General features: G+C 33.8%; 1 protein-coding gene across 1 annotated transcript; it reads right to left on the bottom strand.

The window, feature by feature from the left end:
- Positions 1-2,039: 2,039 nt before the first annotated feature.
- On the bottom strand, positions 2,040-25,856 carry Cep97 (Centrosomal protein 97kDa). Its single transcript, XM_074181703.1, has 14 exons — positions 25,697-25,856; positions 25,488-25,639; positions 25,264-25,422; positions 20,705-20,806; positions 20,301-20,497; positions 19,286-19,369; positions 18,723-18,925; positions 15,837-15,905; positions 15,599-15,781; positions 11,710-12,016; positions 9,675-9,965; positions 7,404-7,632; positions 3,827-3,964; positions 2,040-3,751 (listed from the first exon to the last, which is right to left on the bottom strand). The coding sequence occupies exons 1-14, from the start codon at positions 25,698-25,700 to the stop codon at positions 3,461-3,463; spliced, it is 2,409 nt and encodes an 802-aa protein (XP_074037804.1). The 5' UTR covers positions 25,701-25,856; the 3' UTR covers positions 2,040-3,460.
- Positions 25,857-27,670: the final 1,814 nt, after the last annotated feature.

Here is a 27,670-nt window from a genome sequence, read left to right on the forward strand (position 1 = left end):
TTTCAATATAGGTTAGAGTTACCCATTTCTTGATTTCTGGTTGTTTGACCTGAGGGTATGTTAATATGTAAGTTAAGTGATCAAATCGATTTAGTTTACTCACCAGTTTTCAAATTGGCACATCCACATTGTAAATTCAGGTACTCAATCAAGCCAAGTACCTGTATTATTACCTATAGGGGTGGTATTTAAGGGCTAATGTAATAAATCATTGTTAGTTTAATGTATAAGTTTGAAAAGGTCCTATAGGACGAAACTGCAGTAACGTTAGTTACAAATAAAAGTGGTAAAAATATTAGAAAGTTTCAATTCTCTTTTCTTCATTATGATTTCCTACCACGTAGTAACGACTACATCCATCAATTTAAATAAGATGGGACCTAATACGGAACCTAGGGGAACTCCACGGCATATTTTGGAGAGGCCAGAAGTTTTATTTCCTACCTTGACAATCTGATTTTTGTCATAGTGATAAGAGCTGAACTAGTCCTCTGAAATGGTAAAGAAACAATTTCTTCAGCAATCACATTAAAAATGTACCCCAGATGAAGCTAATCGGGTTGTTCATGCACCAAATTATGATCTATGCAATTTACAAGTTTTTTAAGATTCACATTGCCTCAAATTAAATACTCCTAAAACAATTAGTATAAATTTTGCTTCCCAAATATCAATCAATGATAATATTACTTCGGCACCAAAAATAAGAATAATAATGTCTTTATTATTTCCTTAAATTTCCTATTTAAATAAAAATAATATGTTTTTTATCGACCTTTTTTGGGTATTTGTTATCTTCCACAATCTGAAAAATATAAAAATTATAACGGAGAACTTTATACAAATGTAGAAGGGCAAACTTTTAAGTTTACCCCGATAAGTTACTGCGTAAAAACTGAGTTCAACTCAGCAGCGGAGAGTGCTAATCTGTTGTTCTTCCACTTAACCCTGAAAAATACCTATGCGTACCTATTGATATGATTAGAAAGATGTAAAAAAAAGTATACATTTTTTGGTGAAAGCTGTAGTTTTCAACTTTGGTATGTGAAAATAATGAATGCAAATCTACTAATAAGTCCTGAACAAAAGGTTTTTGAGTTGTGATACTTCTTGTTCTGAAATTTGGTGGAATGGAATTATATATTTTGCAAATCTGGTAACTAAACTAAAAATAAAGACTGGATTGACCAAGAGCTTGGCATGCCCATCATTACCTGTGATTCCTGAATGTCAGGGCATTCAGGAATCACAGGTAATGATAAAGCTGATGAATGCGCTAAACACGGATCATCAACTTCATATATAGGTCCTGAACCAGCTCTGGGGGTACCAAAATCATTGGTACGAAACCAGATTAGGACATGGACCAATAAGAAGCACACAGAGTACTGGACAAAAGTACCTGGCAACAAACACAGTAGAACCTTCATATTAGGGAACCGTACGAGAAAAGAACTGAAGAACTACTTCAATATAGTAGGGATCGGCACAGAATAATTACAGGGTGCCTAACCGGTCATTGTCCGCTTAGAGGACACCTGAATAAAATGAGGCTGTACAACGGATACCTCAGCTGTAGATTATGCAACGAAGGGATAGAAACAGTTCTACACATCTTATGCGAATGTGAGTCACTCAATCACAGGAGGCAGGCAATATACGGACCTACAAAATTACTCCAGAAGAATATGACCAACATCCAACACGGAACCTGCACAAACTAGTACAGGGAACGAGACTGATGGAATGGGTGTCGTGAGAAGATGGGAGAATAAACGCAATAAGGCCAAGAGGTTGCAGTGTTTTCTGGAGACTTGGACTAAATGGACATGTCAGACAGCACACACACAAAGGGCATTAAACAACAAAGAGTTTCTCTGTAGGTCCACGAAAGATCTATCCAGCGGGATAGTCTATACCAAATCTGCCTAGCCACCAACTTGGATAATTGTCATCCAGCCTGTCATAATGAGTAGTTATGTCAGCCATGCACGCTACTGTCACAATGATTGTGGAAATTTTGGGATAAATAAAAAAAGTTCTGTTTAAACATTTATTAAAGCTCAATAATTTGCACTTGCATAATTGCTGACATTGTGTCGGCGTGATTTCCGAAGCTTGTAAGTGGTAAGTAAAAAACTGCATAATACAAATGGTAAAAAAGTGAGTTGTCTCAGTCTGCCATAATTAAAATCTTTTACATTTTAAGTTTGCCAATCAAATATTTCAGAACAGACTGTCTAATAATGTCTATCATATCTCGTGTTCGTTTTGAGTTACTAAGAGTGAGAAAAATTCAGCAAATAAAGGATTACCCCTCCTTAAATGTAAAAAAAGCTAAGGCTAATAACACAGATGTATAACTTAAAACTATATAATATAAAGAGCTCTCAGTTAACTTTGGACGGCAAAAAATGAGGTTAATGAACAATAACAGAAATATCAATTATCTAGCCCCCCAAAACTGAATGTGAGCTCAAAAAATATACAAAACACACCCACTTGTTGTGATCCTGGTGCTACCCACTAAATTTCAAATCTTCACAATTTTCTTCTTGTACTTTGAGCCGGACACAAAATCAATCACAGTCTGAAATTAGAATATTAAATAGAATACTGTGAGTGAACATACACTCAAGTCTTGAATTCCGAGCAATCAAACATCTTCTTGACACTTTCTTCATTACTGAAATATAATTCTGAATATGTGGCAACTCTACGAACCAAAAAATCACAAATGCAATCTTCTTTTACTTTCTATTATCCACAACAAAATTATTTTACCTATTCTAAAGACAATTTCCTTAAACTAATGTACGCTTCAAACAATTTTCATGAATACATCACTTCCATCACATACATGCGAAATGATGGGGTTTTACAGAAAATATTTTTTTCTTATTTATACTTAGCATTTCTGAAACTTCAGCAAGTTAAATATTTAAACAATGATTTCTTCGATGGATATGATTTGCTTTTTGACCACTCTCACTTGTGGTGTTTGGCATACATCACACTACTGTAACAACCTTTAATTAAAATGCCTTTGATGAATTTTCAAGTTGATTTTTTCATATTACTATGTTATTATTGTTAGAAGCTTTATGGAATTTCAGGTTGATGTGGGCTTCAACTTCTGAAACTACAGGGATGTACTCATGAAAAATGAGTATTCATGTAATGAAGATAAAAAATCGGGACGCTAATCATAATAAAATACACTTGCGTTTTTCTCTACATCCATTCTAAAATTCTCCTGAAAAAAGGGCATCCCGTTTCTTGCAGCCAATAATGCATAAATGTAACAAAACTTAGTTTTGTGGAGGATGAAACTTGTGCTTCCCAAACTGTCGAATAATTTCCCCACACGAAACTCACAAATGCTACATATTTTCGTTTGCTATACTACTAATCTCAGCAAAATCTGCAAAATATTCAAGCTCACTTTCAAACCAGGCAATTAATCAGTATCAGGCTTCGCTTCTGTTTCACCGCATTTTTTATCGGTGTCAGTCACGGTTATCTCAGTTGTGTCATGGCCCAAATAGTCTGCCCTGGTTTCTGAAACAATTTTTATGACTCCATCTACAAGAGAGCCGGCGAACTGATGCAACTCCGAAGTGACTGCTCCATTACTGCTGGTGTTACTCTGCGAATTGTCTTTTTTTCTTTGATGGACAGGCAAAGGTAACGATGAAGGCCTCAATTGGGTTTGGTGTTTTTGGAAAGGAAATATTTTGGCTGCATCTCCCTGGGAAGAAGCATATAAACATTTGAATAAAAAGCCGCACTATTTAGGAAAAATGAATTTCGGAGTTTTTTTTACCTGCGGGGTATGAACTGCAACGATTTCAGTTTGGGTAGCAATTCCGTTTTCCTTCAGTTGATGATTAATGCCAGCGCTCTGACTGAAAACTGTCATTACTTTCACTATGTCCTGCATCGAATTTTGCAATTGCTGAATCTGAAAAGTCAAAGAACATTTTGCAAAAAAAAAATTAATTCAATAAAAGGTGAAAAACAAGCACTTTTCCCAATTACCAGAACTGCAATACCAACTTGGTTCGTGAAACGAGCGTCGAGAAGAATTTTGCAGTTCTGGTGATTGGGAAAAGTAGAGAAAACTGTTTTCTTCAACTCGTGGAGATGCCAACTTGGTTGGCCATTAGCTTGGACATTGGTCAACTGGTAACTTTTTTTTCCACTACTTGGGAGCCATCTGATTTGACCATTTCTTCGTCTCCAGAAAACAATGCAGCCTCATGGGCTTACTATGCCTTACAATCTGCTTTTTAATGCTAATGCATCTGAAAAATTTATAGCGAACTGGTCTAGAAGCAATTATCTTACTATAAATGATAAAACCAAAACATTAGATTTCTCAACTGAGAATAATATAAAAAATAATGAACCAATCATGCTTCTTGGAGTGTATTTTGACTCATCTTCGAATTTCTTTCCACCTAATCATAAATTATCAAAGCGCCTATCCACGTGTATACAGTGCATCTCTTTAATGTCCCTCCACCATTTTATTTCTTGAACAGGTCGACTCAAAAACTTGAAATTTGGGGTAATGAAATTAATGCATGAATACTTTATTTTGAAGTGAAATTGACAGATGAAACTTTCAAGATGGCGACTGGGCGCCATCTGAGAAAAAAATTAAATGGAAAGGGGGGTCTTGTAATACATCTTTTCGAAGCTCCAGGCAAATGCTTCACAACCCTATAATATAATGTCACTTGAGAAAGCTACTGTGCTAGCGAAACATGTTGCGGTTATATGTTTCAAATAAAGATTATGGAGATCAAATCGTAAGGTGTAGTTTTTGAAATTAATGTCAATATCTTCAACTACTACAAAACGGCAGAACTTTTAATAATTGTCTGAATACATTGACATTTAACTACATGAGGTAATAAGTTTGAGGTCAGTTCAGAAGATGAGAGAGAGAGAGAGAATATGCTTTATTGTATACATGATAAATCATGGTTACAAAGCTTAAAAATAGTACAAAATAATACATATGCTGGAAATGGTTCCCTTGAACTTCTTGACATATGAACAGCCTATCCAATATTTCACGCCGAACATTTTCGAACACAGTAACGTCAATATATCTACAAATATTTATTATTCTCTGCCGTATATCCAATATTGAAGCAGGTTCAGTATCGTACACCTTTTGCTTCAAATAGCCCCACAAAAAAAGTCCGAAGGTGTCAAATCTGGCGAGCGGGCTGGCCATTCTGTAGGACCTCGATGGCCAATCCAACGACCAGCAAAAGTAGTATCTAAATAGTGTCTTACTTGTTCAATTTAATGAAATGAATGAAAACATTTTTGTCTTATTACCACTAGTTGATTTTATTTATACGACCGGTTTCGGGTTTGACCCCATTATCAAGTTTTATACTTAATAAGACAAAAGTGTTTTCATTAATTTCATTAAAGTGATCATGAATTACAACAAACTAAACAAGTCATCAATCACACATATTGTCTTACTTGTCTGGAGTAATGCGGTGGTGCTCCATCTTGTTGGAATACAATATCCATATCGAATTCATTAGGATTCGCTTTGACGATTTCAGTGATAGAGGATCAACAGTAGTTTCCAGCATATTCAAATACAGTTTACCTGTTTAATTTTGATCAATAAATAGAGGTCCTACAATATGGCGCAATCGTTAGGTTTTTCTGGATATTGGGTATGTGTTTCCCGGAAAACGTGAGAGTTGGTGTCACTCCAATAACGGCAATTTTGTCTGTGAACATTGCCGTTCAAAAAAAATGTACATTCGTCACTAAAACAAATATTGTGGAGAGAGGTAGGATGCCTTGCAATGGTTTTCGTCATGATTTTGCAGAATTCTGTTCTTCGATCAGGGTCATCTTCAGTTAATTGGTGTACCATTTTAATTTTGTATGGATGATACCTATTCCTCTTCACAAGTCTCCACGCAGTAGAAGGAGACACCTCACAAACATTCACGACGGAATAAGTAGACTGGTTCAGGATTTACTACCATCTCACCAATTATTTGCACTTGCTGTTCTTCCGGAACGGACGCATGGCCTGAGGGCTTTTTGTTATGTACACTACCGGTAGTTGTGAATTTGGATACAAGTTCCCTCAAATATTTTCTACAGATAGAACGATTTTGAAAACGTTCATTGAAAATCCTTTTGGTCTCGTGAAAGTTACGCGTCGCACCGCAAATAAAAATCCCTTCAATTTTTTCTTCTAATGGACGAGAATTGACCATTTTAGAGAATGTTGACGTGGTACCTTTCTACTAGTAAAACCGAAAACTAAATGAGAATATTCTAACTGAACAATGATGTTCATTGTGGTACTGACATTTTTTGACGTTTTTATACACAAAAAATAACCTAACAAACCTTATCGGGTTGTTGAAATTGCCATATGGCATATAAAAAGGAATATTTCTAGAAATATCGATATTAATGTGTTTGTCTTCAGGAAATTATTGAATGTTCCGCCATTTTGTAGTAGGTGAAGATATTGACTTCATATTCTAGGGTTGTGAAGTATTCGTCAGAAGCTTCAAAAAGATGTGTCACAAGACCCCTCTTTCCATTTAATTTTTTTTTCCTAGATGGCGCCCAGTCGCCATCTTGAAAGTTTCATATGTCAATGTTTGAAACGACCATAAGAGACACCAAAAATACTGATGTTTTTGTAATCTAATAACTTTAGGGTTCTTTCCAAGGGTGTATGTTTGCCATAATTTGTATGTGGGAAGGGTATATGAAATGAATGGCTGTGTCTAAGATTCCTGTTTGGAACATGAATGTTGACGGATTCAAGTAATTCAGGACAAGTTATTAGTCCACTGAGCAGCTTGAATGCATAGCATAGATCTGCATGAATTCTTCTGGTTTGCAATAGTTTAAGCCCCATTTCTTGTAATATACTCGAATAGTCATGGTACTGTATTTGAAAACCCAACTTGAAAGAACAAAATCTCAGAAATTTATTTTGCACTCTTTCTAGAGACACACAGTGCACATTGTAAAATGGAGACCAAATGATACATGCATATTCTAACTTAGACACCACTAGAGCTAAATGAATCCTTTTTAATGCTTCAATGCAAAATCCTGAACAATGACGTAAAATAAGAACCGGTGTTTTGGATGATTTCACACTCACATGGTTTATATGATTTAAAAATTTGAGTTATTATTTATCAGTATTGGCAAGAAACTTTCTCGTTGAGGAGAAAAATTAAAATATTGCCTAATGGCACTATATTGCGACAATTTCTGAATCATATCATGTAGTCCACAATGAAATTTGAAATCGGTGTACAAACACCGATATGTAAACATCACAAAGTACCCAGCTGTATCATAACAAAAAATAAACATACCTGAGATTGCAGCATCGTACATGTTTGAGATAATTCTTTCACAACCTCAGCATTATTTATGGATAAATTTGTCATATTCAAATTTGATGTTGAGCTGGTTTCTCCTTCGGATGGTTGAAGATTTGAAATTTTCTTCCAAAGTGCACTAATGGCTTCGGTCTGCAACATCTGTATTTTCCTCTCACTTTCTAGAGCAGCTTTCGTGGTCTCCATATCAGTGGCAAGCTTCCTGAAAAAATTTATGATTTTGGAAATTGAGTGAAAAATTGAATTTAATTTGTAGTGGAGTTCTTTCTAAGACACTTTAGAAGTAGTTCAAAATTACTTCAAATTCTATCAATATTTAGGATATCTGAATCAGTCATTTGAAAAATCCACCTTGTAAAAACACATTATGCAATAGAGTAGAATATATTTATCGACTATGTTATGACAATATGAAATTTGTAGCATGTCAAAATAGGTATATGACGATCAATTGATTTGATAAATGTACTCAATACGTATAGATAAAAAATAATAATGATGAAAGACACAACAAATGATGAAAAAACATTTGAAAAAGTGAAAATTTCATCATTTTTAAGTGCCGTAGTGATACCCTTATTACTATTATGCTTGATGTTTTGAATTGGCAATCCATTTCCCAAAGACTATTATATTTCACAATGATTTCCGTATACAAAATATTGAACAATTTAGGACCATCTTATTTCGAACAGTACATTGTCTTTCATCATGATATTCACCATCACTTAATATGAATGATTTTTTAAAATTTATTTGGTAGGAAGATCCTAATACACAAACATAATATACATAATATTTCATGTTATATAGACAAACATAGTAAGGTTATAGCAAATATATACATATAGGTACACATAAATACATAATATATACAGAGTCACTTACTATCTATTCTATTGTGATACCTTTCATATAATCAGTCAAATCTTTTTTGAATTGAAACAGGTTTTTATTATTCTTCACATTTTGGGGAAGTTTGTTATATTCAATGAGGCCTTCATATAATAAAATTTTCATGGAGTTTAATAAACTACATCGTGGCAGGTGAAAATTGTCATTTTGTCTAGTAGTGTAATTATGAGTGGAATTTCTATAAATGATAAATTCTTTGAAATAAGAAGGTAGCATATGATTGGTTATCTTAAAAATAAATATCATTGCTGATTTGTAATACCTTTCACGAATAGACATCCCCTGTAATGCACTGAGCATAAAGCATATACTTGCACAACGATAACATCCAATAACCACCCTCATTCCTCTGTTCTGTAACTTTTGCAGCGACATAATTTTATTTTGGTCAAAACTGTATAACAGCGTACTGCAATAATCAAAATGGGGCTGTATTATTTTATTATATACGGTTATTTTCGCATTTGTAGAAAGGTGTTTCGAAATTCTAGTGAAGAAATATAGCTTTTTTGAAATCTTTTTAGTCATATAGTTATAGTGTTACATATAGTTACATAAAACCTAAATATTTGAAATCTTTCACAAATTCAAGTTTCTGACCATCAACATACAGAGAAAGAGTATTTATATGTATTTGTTTATATTTGTAAGAGGTTGTTAGAATCATAGCTTTTGTTTTTGAAGTATTTAATTTCATTTTATTTGCCGAAAAATAATTCTCAATTTGATTTAGAGATGAGTTCATCTTTTCTTTAGCTACTTTCAGGTCTTTATGTGCTATAGATAGTAACTTTTCGTCAGCAAATAAGTTGATAAAGTCACTAGTGTGGTATGTGTTTATGTCATTTATGTAAATCAAAAACAACAAGGGCCTCAGTACACTCCCCTGGGGCACTCCGAACTTTGTAGTGACTGGATTGGATAATTCACTTTCAATCTTTGTGACTTGTTGTCAATCATTTAAATAATCTTTAAACCAATTGAGCACAACCCCTTTAATCCCAACTAATTCTAATTTTTTTAAACGGATATTCCTGTCAATTGTCTCGAATGCTCTTCGTACTATTCTTTGTATTTTTAAACCACTGGAACACAGCAAAACTAACTTTCAGAAGTATTAATTGTCATTATTGTCAATGGAAATATACAGTGACAGGCACACACTTGAAAAAACACTAATGAAATGTAATTTGGCAAAATAATGATTATCCTGAGAACCAACTTGTTCTTTCCCAACTATACCTTCAAGTGAAAATTGACAATCAGATCACCAGCCTAAATATAAACTACCATGGCCCTCTATTACAAAACATTCAAACCATAACTCACTGAATATACTGATTGGCTCTTTGGCTTTGTAATTCTTTGAACATCTCTTGGACTTCCTTATTTCTGTTTCGTGTATAGAAACCTCGCCACATTTTTTGTATGCAAACTGCTGCTTGCTCCACTTTATCCTCACAACTTCCATTACTAGCAATCTCCTCCTCTTTCTGTAATCTTCTCTCCTCTACTTTCATCTGAATCGTCTGCAACTTAGCATCTCGTATTTCTGATTCTTCTTCGCTGCTTGGTGATCTGTTTCTCAAAATAGACGTCCTTTTGTTGGATTCAACCTTACTGAAAAAGAAATATCCTAACCTGAATATCAGTGAACTATAAATTAAAGCCTCATAATCAAGATCCACAGAAATAGTAGTATTGCTCCCGATTTACTTTTATTTTGTCAAAAGTTCTTAACACGATTAAAGAGAATCCAACTTTTTACATGTTGATAGACAGTCAGTGAATCGAATTCTGCAATGTCGATTACATCTAGGATGATTAAATGAAAAGTACTGTGCTGAAAGTAGAGAAAGAGTGCTTCTTCAAATAGCTTCAATTTTATTCAGTAGCTGGATTCAGCGTTTACTCTCTATTATATTCAGCGGTAAAGCGGCTTTAACCGCTGTTAGATGTTTTCCGCACCTCCATTGTGATTTCACATTTATTTCATTGTTCATAATATTTTTCATTTCTCATTTCATGTTTTTTTTTACAGTAGTAGTGCTTATTGAATCATAATGGATTACAATGTTATTGCATTATGTATGAATAATATCTTGTAGGGCTATTCATATATCCATCAATATAAAGTTGCAACTCTTAGTATAACATCTTTTTCATATGTTGAAAGGTAATACCTCGTTGACCCTTAGCTCGCACAAGTTTGACTTCTGTGGGTTGTCATTCATGAGAAGGCAACACACATATCCTCAATATTCATATACAGTAGAATTCATATATAACGACTCCGCTTATAACAACTATCCGTTTACAGCGATGATAATGTTTACTCATGTTTAGTTTCATATTTAGTTATTGAGAAAATATACCGTTTAGTGCGACTCCGGTTTAAGCGACCAACCGCTTATAGCGACCGTTTTTCATGATAATACATCCGGTTAAAACGTCGTGCCATGTTTTGTTTACACAATCTGCACACCAATACCTCGGCGCACTACCTCTTCTTAGGTATCTCTATTGATAGTAGTAGTATTCTACTAACAGGTAGTATTTTTAGGTACCTCTATTGATAGGTACTACTAACAGATATTAATAGATTGACTGATGATTAATGAAAACAGACTAACTTGGATGACGATGTTATGAAAACAATAATGTCGCGAATTCATAATGCTGTACGAAATTCTTACTACCGAACAAAAGTTTGTCAAAAACAAACTCAAATAACAGACTTTCTACGTTAGTAACACAGTTTTTTCGTGCATTGCGTGTGTATTTTATCTCTTTGTATTACAGTACATAATGTAAGTACATATGCTTGTACATTAGGATATTTAAGAACTATTAAAATAAAGAATTTGTGATTCCTATAAAATGTTTTATTCACCTATCGATCAGCAATCCGAACAGATAAATGAAAGACTAATGAACTAATGTACACTTTACTGCCACAAAAATTAATCTGTTTTGTGTGCCGTCCGGTTAGTACGACATAGTATATCCGGTCCCTTGAAAGTCGTTATATCCGGATTGTACTGTATTTGAAACACTTTTTAAATAGAAATGAAAAGCATTAGTATGAACTTCATACAATAGATTATTGAAAGAATATTTGAAGGTCTAATGGGGCCTTTCAGTTAAAGATCCCACCAAGTAAATATATTCCTCAATTTTATAAAAACAGTGTTGGAGAAGAAATCTTTTAAATAGTAGACTGACGTTTTGCAAGGTTTAGCGATTGAAAAATTGAGTGAAGATTATTATAAGCATGTAAGATTTAGATTTACTTAATCTTTTTAACAAAAGTTCTATGCATCTTTCTCATAATAAAGCTAGAGATCCAACTAGCTTGCCTTACTTTGACATCACACAATTATTAGTCATCTTCCTCTGTCTTGCAGGAGACGGAGATCCACCTTTCCTCAAATCAGAGTTGACATGATTTCTGGGTCTGCCTGGGGTGCTTCTAATCGATTTCGGAGATCTGATGGATTGTGTCATTTTTGGTAGCTTGTCATTATTTACAGATTGTATCATGAGATTTGACAAAACTGAAGAGTTTTTTCCGCTGATTGGGGTTGGTCTGTAGTCGGGACTCATGAGAGATTCGGGTACGGGGACCATTTTTGACAGTGCTTGAAGGGGGCTATTAATTGGCTCTGAATCTACAAAAGTAAGGATAATGTGACAAGTTATCTAATATATATATATATATATATATATATATATATATATATATATATATATATATATATATATATATATATACAGTGTGACCCATTTAAAATGGAACCACCCCTGTAGAATGTGCATTTTTCAATCAATCTCAATTTTTTTTTATTGAAATATTAAGCATGAAAAACTGTATCTTGACACTAACTTTCACAATTTCAGTTTCATTTCCAAGGCACTCTATGGTTTTTTTTGTTTGTCAAAAACGGCAAAAGTTTATTAGGCAATTTTTGTTTTCAAATTTGACTACACCACTGGATTCGTAGTCGTTATAAATCAAAACTGTCAAATTTTCATTAAAAAATATTTGTTAACAACGAAGTTACAACAACTTCAATTTTGGAAACAAAGTATTTGTTTGTAATTTTTATTCAGATTATAGACATATTTGAGATCTGACAACACTGTCATCACCAAGTAGAACACCAGTGAATTTGTACAGTGAAAATCCGAAGTCAACAGCTCAATGCGTTCTACAGTTATAACTCCTGAAAATATGGTAATGTGAGAGATTTGTGGTGCAAGCGTTTTGTAATAAAAATCTGACTACGCCACTGGATTTGTGGATAATATTCCCTTAAAATCATTCATTTGAGTGTAGGTTACAAGAAATTGAAAATTAAAATAAAAATTGAATAATTGAATAACAGAAAATTAAAAGTTCATTTTCAAGTTACGCAGTAGTAGACCAAGTTCAGAATCTCATGTCATGGGATCTCCCAATTGCGCTTTTACCAAATCTTGATAGAATCTTGAAGTATTAATGGTCATACTTGTAAGCTTTTTGGAAGTTTCCCAATAATAAATAATAGTACTTTTGTAACAGCGCACCTGGAAAATCACATTTTATGAGATTCTGAACTTACTCTACCTTCTTCTATAGCTGATGAAAACAAAATGTATACAAACAAGTTTCAAAGTATTTATTCAACAATTAATTGCCATTAAGAAAAAACTGATACTAAAATAAACATTGATTTAAAACTAAACATTCAAATTTTTGTGGCTTCTACCAAACCTCCATTAAGTTCAATACATTTATCGTATCTCTTCCGAATATTGTTTACACTATTTCTTATTTGTTGAACTGTAATTTCGGCACAAGCTTGTCGTATCCTTTGCATGAGTTCAGCTCGATTCGTTGGTCTTGTTCTGTATACTTTTTGTGTCAGAATACCCCACAGAAAAAAGTCTAATATTGTTAGATCAGGCGATCTAGGTGGCCATTCAATTAAGTCACTACCTCGTCCTATCCAATGATTTGGAAACTGGTTATTTAGCCACTCTTTAACAATCCTCGAATTGTGCACTGAACAGCCGTCGAGCTGAAAATATAAATTCACTTGTTCCGCAAGAGGCATTTCATCTATTTCGTCCGATAATTGGTTATTTAGAAATTCCAAAAAATTTTGCCCGTTTATGTTTCCATCAAAAAAATATGGACCTATTATTCTATTTTGTACTATACCACACCAAACGTTAACTTTTTCGGAATATTGACTTTTACAATTTATGATCCAGTGCGGATTTTCCGTAGCCCAATACCGAGCATTTTGCGATGAAACTACCCCATTGGTGCTGAAAGAAGCTTCATCACCAAACATTATGCAGTTTAAAAAATTTCTTGTATTCAGGTACTCGCCTTGTGCCCACAAACAAAATTCCATACGTTTCACTTCATCACCTGCCTTTGAAGAGTGAAGAAATTTAGGTTTAAATGCTCTCATTTTGTTTTGTTTAAGACATCGTCGAATAGTCTCTCTCGGTAAGTTTAAATCCAAACTGGCGACTCGTAAACTTCTGTTTGGGTGGTTTCTAAAATAATCTAAAACAGCACCTTCGTTTAAATTTCTTCTTCGGTGATTATTTTTTAAAATATGTTTGCTGACTGCACCGGTTTCTTTAAATGTTTTGTTAATTTTACTGACGGTGCTTCTGTCAATGGGAAGTCGATTTGGATGTCTGTGATTAAATATCCTAGCTGCTTCTCTTTCACTATGATAATTGTCCCCAGAAATTCTCACAATTTCAATTCTTTCTTCTAATGATAATTGCAAAGCCATTATTAAATGCACGTAACTAACAACTATTATTTTATTTATGATTAACTGTCAAAATCACAGCCTACTGTTGATTTATTATTAAACCTTTGCATAATGAGTTCAGCTTCCTCAAATTATTGATATCTCCTCTAAAAGATTGTTTTAGCTGAGTTATGAAGAATTTACAGGGAACAATTTTTGTCCTGCTCTCTGTTTTATTATTGAATAAATGATTTCCATGCTTTAAATCAATTTGATTTTAGCGGCTATGCGGAAGAATGTACTAAGTACTGCATAACTTGAAAATTAATTTTTAATTTTCTGTTATTCTAGAATACACTTCTCGTAACCTACACTCAAATGAATGATTTTAAGGGAATATTATCCACAAATCCAGTGGCGTAGTCAGATTTTTATTACAAAACGCTTGCACCACAAATCTCTCACATTACCATATTTTCAGGAGTTATAACTGTAGAACGCATTGAGCTGTTGACTTCGGATTTTCACTGTACAAATTCACTGGTGTTCTACTTGGTGATGACAGTGTTGTCAGATCTCAAATATGTCTATAATCTGAATAAAAATTACAAACAAATACTTTGTTTCCAAAATTGAAGTTGTTGTAACTTCGTTGTTAACAAATATTTTTTAATGAAAATTAGACAGTTTTGATTTATAACGACTACGAATCCAGTGGTGTAGTCAAATTTGAAAACAAAAATTGCCTAATAAACTTTTGCCGTTTTTGACAAACAAAAAAAACCATAGAGTGCCTTGGAAATGAAACTAAAATTGTGAAAGTTAGTGTCAAGATACAGTTTTTCATGCTTAATATTTCAATAAAAAAAATTGAGATTGATTGAAAAATGCACATTCTACAGGGGTGGTTCCATTTTAAATGGGTCACACTGTATATATATATATATATATATATATATATATATATATATATATAAAATCTATAAAGGTTAATGCAGTCAAGCTGCTGGAAAATAATTCCATGAAAATCAAAAAATAAATAGATAAGTACTCTGATCATTCCCATATTGATTTCAATTTAAGAGCCACCGGTATATATATATATATATATATATATATATATATATATATATATATATATATATATATATATATATATATATATATATTATGCCTTTCAAAAACAACTGGGTTTTTGAAATATTTTCCACCAGCTAGATCACAAACAGGTCATGTCAATTTTTAAAAATTCATCTTATAGAAAACGAGCTCAAGTGACAGACGAAGCTCCAACTAGAACCTATGTTAGAGAGATTTCAATATTAAGGAGTTGTAACAACACCATGGCAGAGCTCAATAAACATCTTTCATCAAAATCTTACCTTCTTTAAGACAAACTACCCCCAAGTCCCTCACACAGTGTCATGACATAAATGAAATTCATTTACAATATCATCTGAATCTACATGAGATGAGATAAAAAATACTTACCCAAACATTTCTCTGAAATGATGTAATTAGACTCGTTGCTTGTTTTAGATGCAACACTTTGTCTCAGAATACTTGGATCTAAGCTTTGAGTCATAACTGAGTTACAACTTGAGTCACTAATATTACTGTAACAACTTGATGACATTCTATCTGGTGACTTTAAACGATTGCTCAACCGTGAAGCTAAAACAAATTTTAATGATTAATAATATGATAAATTTAAATTTGAACAACATACAACTTATCCTTGGAGAATGCTTGTTGGACGGTATTTTCTTCCTTAACATTGGAGAAGGGTTTGGAGTAACTGAAAATGTAATTGTTGAACATTATTTTCACATAATAATTTCGACCAAGTTCCTATGTTTTTTCATTAAAACAATGTTTACATGTAAGAATGAAAGTGAAATTTACAGCTGAAGATCCCTTAAGAAAACTATTCAACATTTACCGCTAATAGTGGAACTATTCTTTAAGATGAGGCCATTTGTTTCAAGATTATCAGAGATTACTCACAAGGCAAGTAAGTTACTCTCCTCCCATCTGTGGTCACATCTGATGGACAGTTTGCTTGATGTCTTTGACAGAAGAGAAGTACATCTGCAAGCTTATACAGGCGACTTTGTCATCTTTGCAAGAACCATGTTAGGGAGGGAAGACTAATATCCTCCAAAGAACACTGAAAGGTATTCGTAGTTGATGCCAGAGAGTACAGATGTCTTTAAACCCTGGCAATACTGTAAAAGCCCCCTTAGGCAGGATATAATTCAACTTCATTTTTAAGTGACGAGGTTATTTCATATGAACTATCTAGGAATTATCCTATAAAATCTCACATAGAATTATCACTTCAAAGTCGTACTACCGCCATGGTCATGCCATAAGATCTGTGGAAAACTTTGGGGCTTAGGGCCCGATCAAATTGTATATATATGATCATGTACAAAGCAATTACTAGGTGGACGAAAGCTATCCAGGAAACGAACCAGGCGAAGCTCTGTAGTGTAAAGAAGCAAGCTTGCCTGGCTATCTCTGGTGCTACCTGCATCACACTAAAAGTCACAGCACTCTAGAGTTGACAACCTCGAACAGTCAAGTATCACCTGCCCTACTGTTGGTTCACTAATGAGTCAAAAATACCTTCAGATTCTGGTATATGTACGAGGGCGATCCGATAAGTACTTAGCCTACAAAAGAAAAAAAAGAACTCGTTGAAAAAGTGGCGATTTATTTCTCAACATAATCTCCTTTTAGCACGGGATCAAATCTGGAAGAGCACTTTTTTCTTCGCCAAATAGCGCCGTTTTGTTTGAAATTCGGCATCGACTCGGCCCAATAATTAGCCATAGTAGAGCCCTGTGACTGTTTTGTCCTTCTCCAGGTAGTCGATGTAGATTACACCTTGTGATTCCCAGAAAAAGGTGGCAAACACCTTTTCTTCGCCTTCTTCGAAGCACGTTCGCCGGGTGAAGTCCACTATTCGACTATACCTTGGTCTCTGGTGTGTACCAGTGGATCCATGTTTCGTCGACGGTCACGAAACGACGCAGAATCTCCTTCGGATTGCGATTAAACAGCGTCAAACATTACTCTGAAGTGGTCTCACGGTTGCGCTTCTTTTTCAGAGTGAGCAATCGCGGCACCTATCACGCGACAGCTTTTTCACAGCCAACATTTCATGGACGATATGACACACACGGTCTTTTGAGATGCCCACGGTCTCAACTATCTCGCACATCTTCAATCGGCGGTCTGCCACTTAAATCAATAAAATGAATCTCGGATAGCCAAAGGACACTAGGAGCATTTCGCTCTCATAGAGCAGTGTCCAAATTGGTATCCAACTGCCAAAATAAAATTATCTTCGATAATTTAGGGTTTTGTCAAACAAACACTGAATACCTGGACTACACAGGCCATGGCCAGCCATGGTCAAAGGCTGGCCTTATTTAATCATCGAAAATGACATAATCTTAAGTCAACAACAGAAATTACATACAACAAGTAACGACATGGCCGTATAAAAATAATTTGAAAAACATAACAAATAAATCAAGCACACTAATGTTCTCCATGCAGTCACCATAAAAAAATCTCCATTCAAAAGTAATACAAATGAATTACTTCGGAAGTGGTAAACATACTTGGAATAACTTTCGATTCTAAATTGTTTTGACAATTCATGCAACAAATAGGAAATAGTTGCTATGCTTTGAGATTTATGTCAACTAGATGTGGTGAGGATGTCTTCCTAACATTATATTATGCTTATTTTCATTTCCATATGGGTGTATGGTATACTTGACTAGGGATGCCAGATTGAAGAATAGATATGCTTTTAAGAAATATAAAATTGTAACGCTGATGGGCAATTACACAATCTTGTACTTTCATGTATAACAACAGGGCTATTTATATGGAAACTTGTGGTTATCATGAAATAATTAGAACCAGAGACTTGATATTTCCAAACCAACATCATTCAGCCTTCTATAAAAAAAAATAGAGATCATGCAAATGCTTTAATCATCTTCCAGTGAATATTTAGAATTCAACCAATGGACATTTTTAAAAACCAGCTAAAAGACTTCATTATTGAAAAATGTCAGTTTCATCATATTGCTGCAACTCATGCCTGAAAGAAAATAACGCCGGCCGCCACTGGTAACCATAAACCAAACGTGACGTAGCTAAGAGCGCGCGAATGTACGATGATTCCTCACCACTCTAGAAACAGCGAGAATAATGCTACCGACTTAGACGGAAATACGGCGAAATTTTTACGGCATTCGTTTACGATATTTATAGGCTAGCCACGAGGATATCGAGACAGTCAAGTGGACGTTACAGTGCGGTACGCAGAGTGACCTAGTAAGGCGACAGACATTCAAATAATAGTTGAAGTTTTAGTTGAAGTGGTTGTTGTATTTGAAGTGAAATAAAGTTAAGTTTGATTATTCAGTGTAGTCAATTATTGGTCAACCCACGGGGAAAACGTAACAATATTGTACTTTTAGTATTCTAACATCAACCAATTATTGTTTTTATATAATTTACTTGATTTTTTTCAACTAAAACGGTGTGAAACTTAACAAATCAGCGGAGCGGAGCTGACCTAACCTACCATTAGTAGAAGATTGCTCCCTCAACTGCTGTTGATGGTGTTGTGCTTTACTCAAGATCAACCTCAACTTCCTGTCTTCTTCTGTTTCCAAGGTTTCGCCAGTAAGGGGACAGACTGTTGCCAAATACTGGACGAGTTCTTTCTGATCGCCGACTCTGTAATGCCTTCCTCTACCTTGAGAATATAACCATTCAGCTCTCAGGCTAAAAGTTGACAAAATGCAAAAATAGTCTTTGACAAATTTTTGTTTTGATGGAAAACAATTAATCAATTTATTGAGTGTTATTCAAAATTTAGATCTACCATTTCAAAAAAATGCTAGTCTTCACAATTGATTGAGAATGTACATTGACTAAAATGGAATTGTATTGTTTCAAAAAATGTTTGGAGAGTAAACAACAAAACTGCGCAAATTAAAATTAATAAAATGTCAGAAGAAAATGTTCAAGTTCAAACATTTCATTGAAATTATTCAATAGACAATAATGTTTAATATAATCTGAACTGTTTTCCATCATTATCTCAGACGCCTACAAGAGGAGTTTTTTATAACTAAGAATTACCTTTCAATTGCATCAACAACGTAATCATCAATTACATTTACATTTAAGCACCAGTTAACAATGAATGGACGGTAATCAAAACCTCTGGAACATGTTAAGGAAAAGCAGACTGACCACAAAAAAACATGAAGCATTGTAGTAACAACATAAGTGAGATAGCAATGTTTGTAAAAACTTATTATAGGTGAAAAAAATACCAATGTTACGTTCAAGCAAATTTGTATATTGATTATATAAAACAAAAATTTCCTCCAAACATGTAAATGAAAAATAATATACTTTCAAACCTTTATGAGGTACCTTCGCATGATTCATAAGCTGTCTCTAGTAATGGTTTTTTTAATTGTATCTGTACAAATTTCATTTCATTCAGATTCTGAGCTACTTAGAGTTCTTTTCTCAAATTTAAAACTAAAAAAAAAGTGAATAATGGCATCCATGCATACGTATTTTTATGCTGCACCTCTATCATTATTTTTTAACAAACTTAACCCACAATGAAGCTAGAATTTGGAACTATGATGCAGACACTTTCGAAAAGAAAACATGTATTGTGACAAATATCCAAGTATGTCTGCTTATAGTTACCACAAAAGTGATAAGTAGAGTATTTGTATATATGTACAAGTGGAGTATTTGTGATAAGTGGAGTGCAGTTTGTATGAACTAGTAACTTCTCAAAAACAAGCAGGGAAAACAGTACAGACTATTTCAGTGTTGAAATAAGAATAGTGAAAAATTGGTATATAAATAGTAACTGGATCACCATTTTTCAGCACTAAATACACCATAACATTGAACAAATATCAAATGATACATCACAACATTGATCATAAGCATGACAAATTAACAGACGTTTTGGTTTTGATGACACATAATTTGAAATATTGGAAAATCCATTCATTACATTTACATTTCAAAAATCAGATTTATACACTTTGCAAAATTCGAAAACACTATAAAAATTTAAATACAGGGTTAATCACCACAAATCCAAGGTGTTGATAAAGGATACATATTGTTTCCAGTCATGTTAACACAAGGGTTGTTAGCTATTGATACTTTTGTTAGATTGACAAGATTGACAAGTCTTGACACTTCATTCAAATCTCCAATGTTATTATTAGCTAGTGTTAATGTCATTAGGCTTGTAGGTAGAAACCGATCACATTGACTTAAATGATTAATTTTATTTTTGTGCAAAAATAGTTCCTGAAAATAAATGTAAGGTTATGATGATGAGTAAGACTAGAGTCCTTGAATATATTTGACTGATTAAATCGTTCTTAATTCATAAATATTAAAATTTGAAATTAGCATTACTGAATATCATGAAATAAACCTATGAAATAAAACTCCAAAGTCAAGTTTTATTCAGGGACTCGATACATGCATTTCTTATATGTACATAAACATTACCTTAAGATTTTGTAAAAATGACAAATCTGTTATATGACTAATAGCATTTTCCGATAGATCCAAATGTTCCAAATTGATGTTAGTATTAAGATGTTCAATAGTCTGAAACAATTGGCGTTATTCAAAAGATCCTAATAAATGCCCAAACTGCCAGTAATAATTTTTTTGTTGTATTATTCATCCTAGTTTGAAATTTAAAAGAATTCCTTAATCTTGAAAAATGATTGGATATAGACGACCCTGGATCGTTCAGAGATATGATTTTTTCTTTGGTTTTTATTATAGAATGGTAGAAAAACAGTGACTCAACATTAATATGTTGTATACATATATATGATATGTAAAACAATATACAGTAGAATCTCAATAATCAGGCACTATTAATAACCAGAGGGTGCTGGATTTTTGGAATGTTCGGCTTACTGGATTATAGAGATAAATTATTATAAATAAAATAGTAATGAGAAATGAAACTTTCTATGTTTTTTACACAAAGCATTCTCACTACCTTTGTCTGCTAACAATCTAGTTAGGAAAATTATAATAATTATACAGATAGGCCATAATAATGGTTTCAACACAGACACAAACCAGAAGTTACAAAACCGTAAATTCACTTACAGATTTATATACCCCCAGATCAAACAATCAGAAAACAAGAAATGGGTAAATTTCACTAGTTCGGACTTCCATTGTCTATTATATAAAATGATTTGAAATCCCTGAAACAAGTAAAAAAGAATAATTACAAAAAGAATAGTTGAAAATAACAATTATATTAAGCAACAATAAACCTGAAATGAAATGATAGTAAAATAACCTACAAGTAAAAATATAATAATTGAATAAATAAAAAATTAAAGAAATGCAAAAAGAAAATAATAAAAAATAAATTTCTTTAATTTTTTATTTATTCAATTATTATATTTTTACTTGTAGGTTATTTTACTATCATTTCATTTCAGGTTTATTGTTGCTTAATATAATTGTTATTTTCAACTATTCTTTTTGTAATTATTCTTTTTTACTTGTTTCAGGGATTTCAAATCATTTTATATAATAGACAATGGAAGTCCGAACTAGTGAAATTCATCACGAAACATTGTCAATCACCTTCAAACAAAAGAAATGGGTAACTCTTAACATATTTTGGTAAAAGAATAGAGATAATTGTGGGTTTCTTCAGAAAAAACAATGTGGCATTCAGACCACATGCCAGGTTATCTGATTTCCCTTTCAATGGCAAAGATAAAGTGAACAAGTTGGAGAAATCTGGAGTTTATAAGCTTAAGTGTCCAGAATGTAATAGTGTTTATGTGGGACAATGTGGTCGAAATTTCTCAAGACCGTCTGCTGAACATGAAAGGTCCTTCAGACTAGGTAAAAATGACGTATTGGTCTATTGAACTGCCTGATTAGTAAGGATCTACTTTCTAAGGTATATAATATAAAGTACACAATAAAAGCTGTATGAATGTGTTGAAAACTACAATCATAGAATCTGAACTGAATTACTTCAGACTGCTGAAATTCAGATAATTCCATGTGTATTGTTCTAATGTTAGTCATTCAAAAAGTTCTCAATAGCATAGTAAGTTTTCAAGAGTAGTATATCTTTTGAAATAGATTCAAATCAATTTATTTCAAGATTTCCGAGCTTGTTCTGGATATATATAACTATTTGGTGAGTTGTAATACCATTTCCAATTATTTTTGAAAAATGTTGGGACAAGTTTCAAAATGTGGCCATGGAATTTATTTTGAATCTAATGGTGCTTATGAGCAATAGAAAATGTTCGAAAAATCAATAACTTACATCTATTAAATCATTTAAAATATAAAGAAATACACATGCATGCAAATGCATATAAGTATATGGAATTACTTGATAATGTCTTGAATAGGTAAAATACAACTACACACATCGGAAAAGTCTAGGGATATTTTTATAACATACTAAATATCATAAAAATAAATGCATGAGGTCGTTTAATTTCGATTAAATTGGTACACTCGACCACCCTGTAGATTTCTATGGGTTGAACAAAGCCTGCAAAAACGGTAACTAATCTTTTATCAAGTTTTTTACAAACTGTAGGTTTTCGGCTAAAATGAATAATCTGAAAGTGTCGAGTTTGTACATTCTATGCAGTTCTTGCTCAGCAAATAAACTGGAAATATTGTGCTTTAACATGGAACGCCATCACTTACCATTGGCTGAGATGAATAGAGCTGTAGGGCTTCTTCAAGGTGGCATGCGACAAAATGATGTAGCTCTTCGTTTGGGGGTCTCCCAAAGTGTTATCAGTCGATTGTGGCGGCGTTTCCGTGAAACTGGCAGTCCAGCCGAACAACATCCAGGGCGAGGACGCGCTACAACTGCAGTTCAAGATCGATTTTTGGTCTTAACCGCAAGAAGACAACCGACAATCACAGCACCTGAGTTGGTTAACGTGTTGCAGCAGACGCACCAGGTAACCATTGGTCGTGATACTGTCAGAAATCGACTGCATGAAGCAGATCTCCACAACAGAAGGCCACTTAGATGTCCACCTTTGTCGAGAGGCAATCGCGGTAGAAGATTAGAGTGGTGTCAAGAACATCAAAACTGGGATGCAAATGATTGGGCCACAGTTTTTTTTACAGACGAATCCAGATTTGGATTTCATCCAGATTCTTGTCGAGTAAGACTGTGGAGACGACCTGGAAATAATGAACGTTTGAGACACGTCCAGGAAGTCCACACATACAGAAGTGGTACAGTAATGCTATGGGGCGGAATCATGATCGGCGGCAGAACCGATCTCGTTTTTCCAAATCGCTCCCTCACAGCTCGACAGTACCTCGACACCATTCTTCTACCTATCGTCCGTCCGTTTGCTGGTGCTGTTGGTGAAAACTTCCACCTAATGCACGATAATGCTCGTCCACATGTCGCGCGTCTAGTGACTGACTGGCTCACCAACGAAGGAGTTGATGTATTGCCATGGCCAGCACAATCACCGGACCTGAATCCCATCGAGCATGTGTGGGACATGCTTCGACGAAGAATTACTCCGCATATGGGGAACATTCACACAACGTTTCAATTGAGAGAGCTTTTAATCGCTGAATGGGCAAATGTACCTCAACAAGACATTGACAATCTCATTTTATCGATGCACGATAGATGTAGGGCCGTAATAAACCAGCGTGGAGGCCATACTTTGTATTGATTCCAATTTTTTTTTGTATCATTTTTTTTCGGGGTGCCAAAGAAGAGCCATATTTTTTTTAGTTTTGCTTATATGTGCACTCAGTATTTTTGACCATTTAATAAATTTTGTTGTAAGTTACATTCGTTTAATAATCACCCGTCAACTTTTTTTCCCTAAAGCGATCTAAAAAAAAATTATTGCCATTTTTAAAAATATCCCTAGACTTTTCCGATGTGTATATTTTGACAATCGCCCATGTATCATTTTGTCTAATCAACAATGTGGAGTAAAAATTTGTCAGTTGGATACACTCAATTTTTTCACTCGTCATTTTTATTAAAACAATTCTTCTGGGTTTACCTACATCCTAGATCACATGGACAATTCATTCCTCTACTCCCCTTGATATAATTGTTGGTAATATGGTAAGTGAATGTTTAGTTACCAAATTGATTTTAATAGGCCTTTTCATCACAATTTGAATTTGTGCATGTGCGCAAGCATAAGCCATGTTTTTTGTAAACAAACGTGTTATAATATCAAAAAAGAAAACTATCAATGAGAGATACATACGTATAAGAAAATAATAAACCTAGAGTGATAACAGGTTATGAATAATTTGAAACCAATACCCACTATTTTATAAACTTTTCAAAACCTTGTTAAATCATCAAGTAAGGTTCATATTGCAACATGTCATAAACGCAGAAAATGTGAGTTATGGGTGAAAAAATTTGGCCGCACTGATAGTGGTTTTGGATAGAATGATGATGTTGATGAGAGATACTTATATTTGCTCAATGCATTTTTATGGAGGAAATAGATGAACCAATTAAACAGGTGGTTTAGTGCAATAACAGTATTTTCGAAAATATGACCTTACATTTAGCCTCAAAATTTCAAATATTAAGAATGTATTATTTCTATAAGTGGTGACAATGAATTATCATAGCTCACTACAATAAAATTATTTAATGAATATTCAATTTTTTTAAAATTTGTATAACATTGTATTGATAACTAACCTTTCTGCGAACTTCCGCAACATTTTAGTGACCTTTTTAATTGTTCATAAGCATATGCCACCACTGAACTGGATGAATGCTACACCATAAATAGATTGTTCTAATAATTTATTCGTCTGTGTTTTCCCAACCATTACTGGACAAAACTGTACGAAACTTTCAAACTATCGCTCTTTTACATGTCACAGGTTTGCGTTTGTCCCATGATAAAAAGGCCTATTCACTCACATCGTCGAAATAATACATATTACTATAAAACAAGGTCATTTACTGAGCAGTTTAAGCATTGAAGCAAATTAGGAGCACAGGTTAGAATGACATAAAATATTGCTGTCACCTTGATACTATTACCAGCCAAGCACAACCATTTCAAGCTAACTAATTCTTTCAAACCCTCAATTGTGAGAATCCCATTATGTGAGAGATTTAATGTGTGAAGAGAATGAAGTCGGCAAACACCATACATTCGTAATAGTTGATTACGAACTGCTGATAGCTGAAATATTTACAATTTAAATGCAAAATGACCTTTCAGTTAATAATTGAAAATAAAGCACAGACCTTTAGAAGTTTAGTGAAAGAGTCAATGTTATCCAAACGTTGCAGTTCATTGTCGTCTAGAATTAGATTGATAGCCTGAGATTCGACTTGTGTGGGTTTATTCAGTTTCTTAATTTTTTTGTTTGATAAGTCCAAAGTGTCTGACGATTCCTCTGCAAGTTCAAATAATTAACAGGTGCCCACAGGAAATGAAGGAGGGGATTCCTTACCCATTTGAGCTCAAATAATAGTCATGTTAGTCAGTCCTATTGTTTAATGTTCTACTATTCTTTAGAACTAATGGAAAATATTTAAATTAGAATCATATAACAATACAAAAATATTAACATTAAATGGTTTGACTTTGACAGCTATTTTGCTATTTTATCTTATATTTTTATTCTTCTTCTCTTATACAAGATGTTTTTGTCGCAAGATGGCGGTGAAAACATTAGGAAAAAAATGTGAAAATGGCATTTTGTATTGAAATACAAATTATAACATTTGTTAACCTAACGAAAAATCGCTTCAAATACCTATTGTGGAAGTAGTATTGGCAGAAACATAATACCTGACCGATAGTCGAAGGAAGAGTTGAAGTTTTCAGGATTTAGCAAAAAGTGTTTGCCACTTGCCTATAAAAGCATTCGTTGTGAATGGAGGGAGATTAAATCTGGTATCTCCAATGAGAGATGTGGATAAGAGATGAAAGTGTGCAGTTGTAAAACGAGTCAGTTTAATAAGACTTAAGCCAAACAATTGATCAAAAAGTATAAATTTTCACGACCGAAATTATGTCAAAACTATTTCCAAGTTTGTTGGCCGTAGTTTGTGAAATTCCATTCCAAACATTTCGTTTATAACTGCAGTTGACATCAATAGTTATGAGATAATTTACGAAGTGATCTATTTGTCCTTACAAATATCCTCACAAAGCATTACTATAGTGTGTGTAGTTAGAACAACTAGAACACTTCGTTCGTTGCCTCATCGTCTTTTATCATATCTACCGTAGTTGTTAACGAAAAGTGAAACTTTAAACTTTATTTTCTTAGTGACATGCCGGAACCAGTGTAGAATTTGTCAAAGAACAATAATCTACATACTTAATTAAAATTAGAACTACAACTAAGACTGAAAATATTCCAAGAAGTAGAATTTACCTTTTAACAAGTACTTTCCTAAGACGTTGTTTGATTTCTTTCGATATTCCACATGATTTAATTTCGGCCAGAAGTTCATTGAAAAACCTTTGCCCGGTCATAGTGGGGTGACCTATATAAAAGATTAGTCCCTGAAAATGGCGCGTATAAGTCTTTTCGCTGTCTTCTATTGATAGTATGAATTTGCTTACGAGTTCTGTATAAATATATACAAATACAATTTGATGAGTTTTAGAAAAATCTGTACAACTAGGTGTACGAGGAACACCAGCGGTACAACCAACTTTTTTTGCAATATGAACACATCATTGAATATGCTTTGCTTGTCTTCTGGATCTATACGTAACGATCAATACAGAAATTTACACATGAGGTTTCCATTGGGATCTTCTGACCACAAGCTCGTTTCAGTGTTGAGTGAATTACCGATACATGTTGGAGAACAATCTAAGCCGCGCAAAGTTTGACATTAGAGATCTGCTGAATGGCAGGATCTTCAAGACCATTTCCGAAATTTCCCCTGACCAGAGGTTTGTTTCAGCTCTAATGATCCATCGGCTTGTGCTTCTGAAGTCACGGAAGTTATTTTATCATCCATGGATGCATATTTTCCTTTTTCAATTAAACGAACTTCTGGCGACAAACCTTGGTTCAACAAAGATTGCGAGCAAGCTGTCTCCTCCAAAAATCTCTCCTACGGCAGTGACACAAAAATATCAGTGCCGAAAACTGAATTAGGTTTGTTAATGCTCGCAACAGCTGCAAATTTAGAATAAACGAAATCAAAAAACTTCACAATCAGAGAATTAGGAATAAACTGCTTGCCAATCCCAACGGGTCTAGTTCCTTCTGGTCGGTAGTTGAAGCTGTTAATCAAAACTTGATAAAGTCCACCATTCTACCACTAACACAAGCGGATGGTTCAAATGCAACAGCAGCCATAGAAAAAGCAAATCTACTAGCTGAAAAATTTGCGTCCCACTCCACAGTTGATTTTCTTGGAAAGGCACCACCCACTATTCGAATGCATCTTTTCCACTT

Source organism: Leptinotarsa decemlineata, unplaced genomic scaffold (assembly GCF_025532065.1).
Source record: "Leptinotarsa decemlineata unplaced genomic scaffold, Ldec_3_MD MMD2_tig00026314_RagTag_RagTag, whole genome shotgun sequence".
Taxonomy (NCBI): Eukaryota; Metazoa; Arthropoda; class Insecta; order Coleoptera; family Chrysomelidae; genus Leptinotarsa; species Leptinotarsa decemlineata.

What these genes read in the sequence shown, in the direction of transcription:
- Cep97 (XM_074181703.1), bottom strand. An exon ending in AACATGACTGGAAACAATAT is followed by an intron (nt 19,370 to 20,300) that starts GTATCCTTTATC and finishes AACATGTTCCAG; the next exon opens with AGGTTTTGATTACCGTCCAT. An exon ending in AATAATTGTGTGATGTCAAA is followed by an intron (nt 9,966 to 11,709) that starts GTAAGGCAAGCT and finishes TTTCTTTTTCAG; the next exon opens with TAAGGTTGAATCCAACAAAA.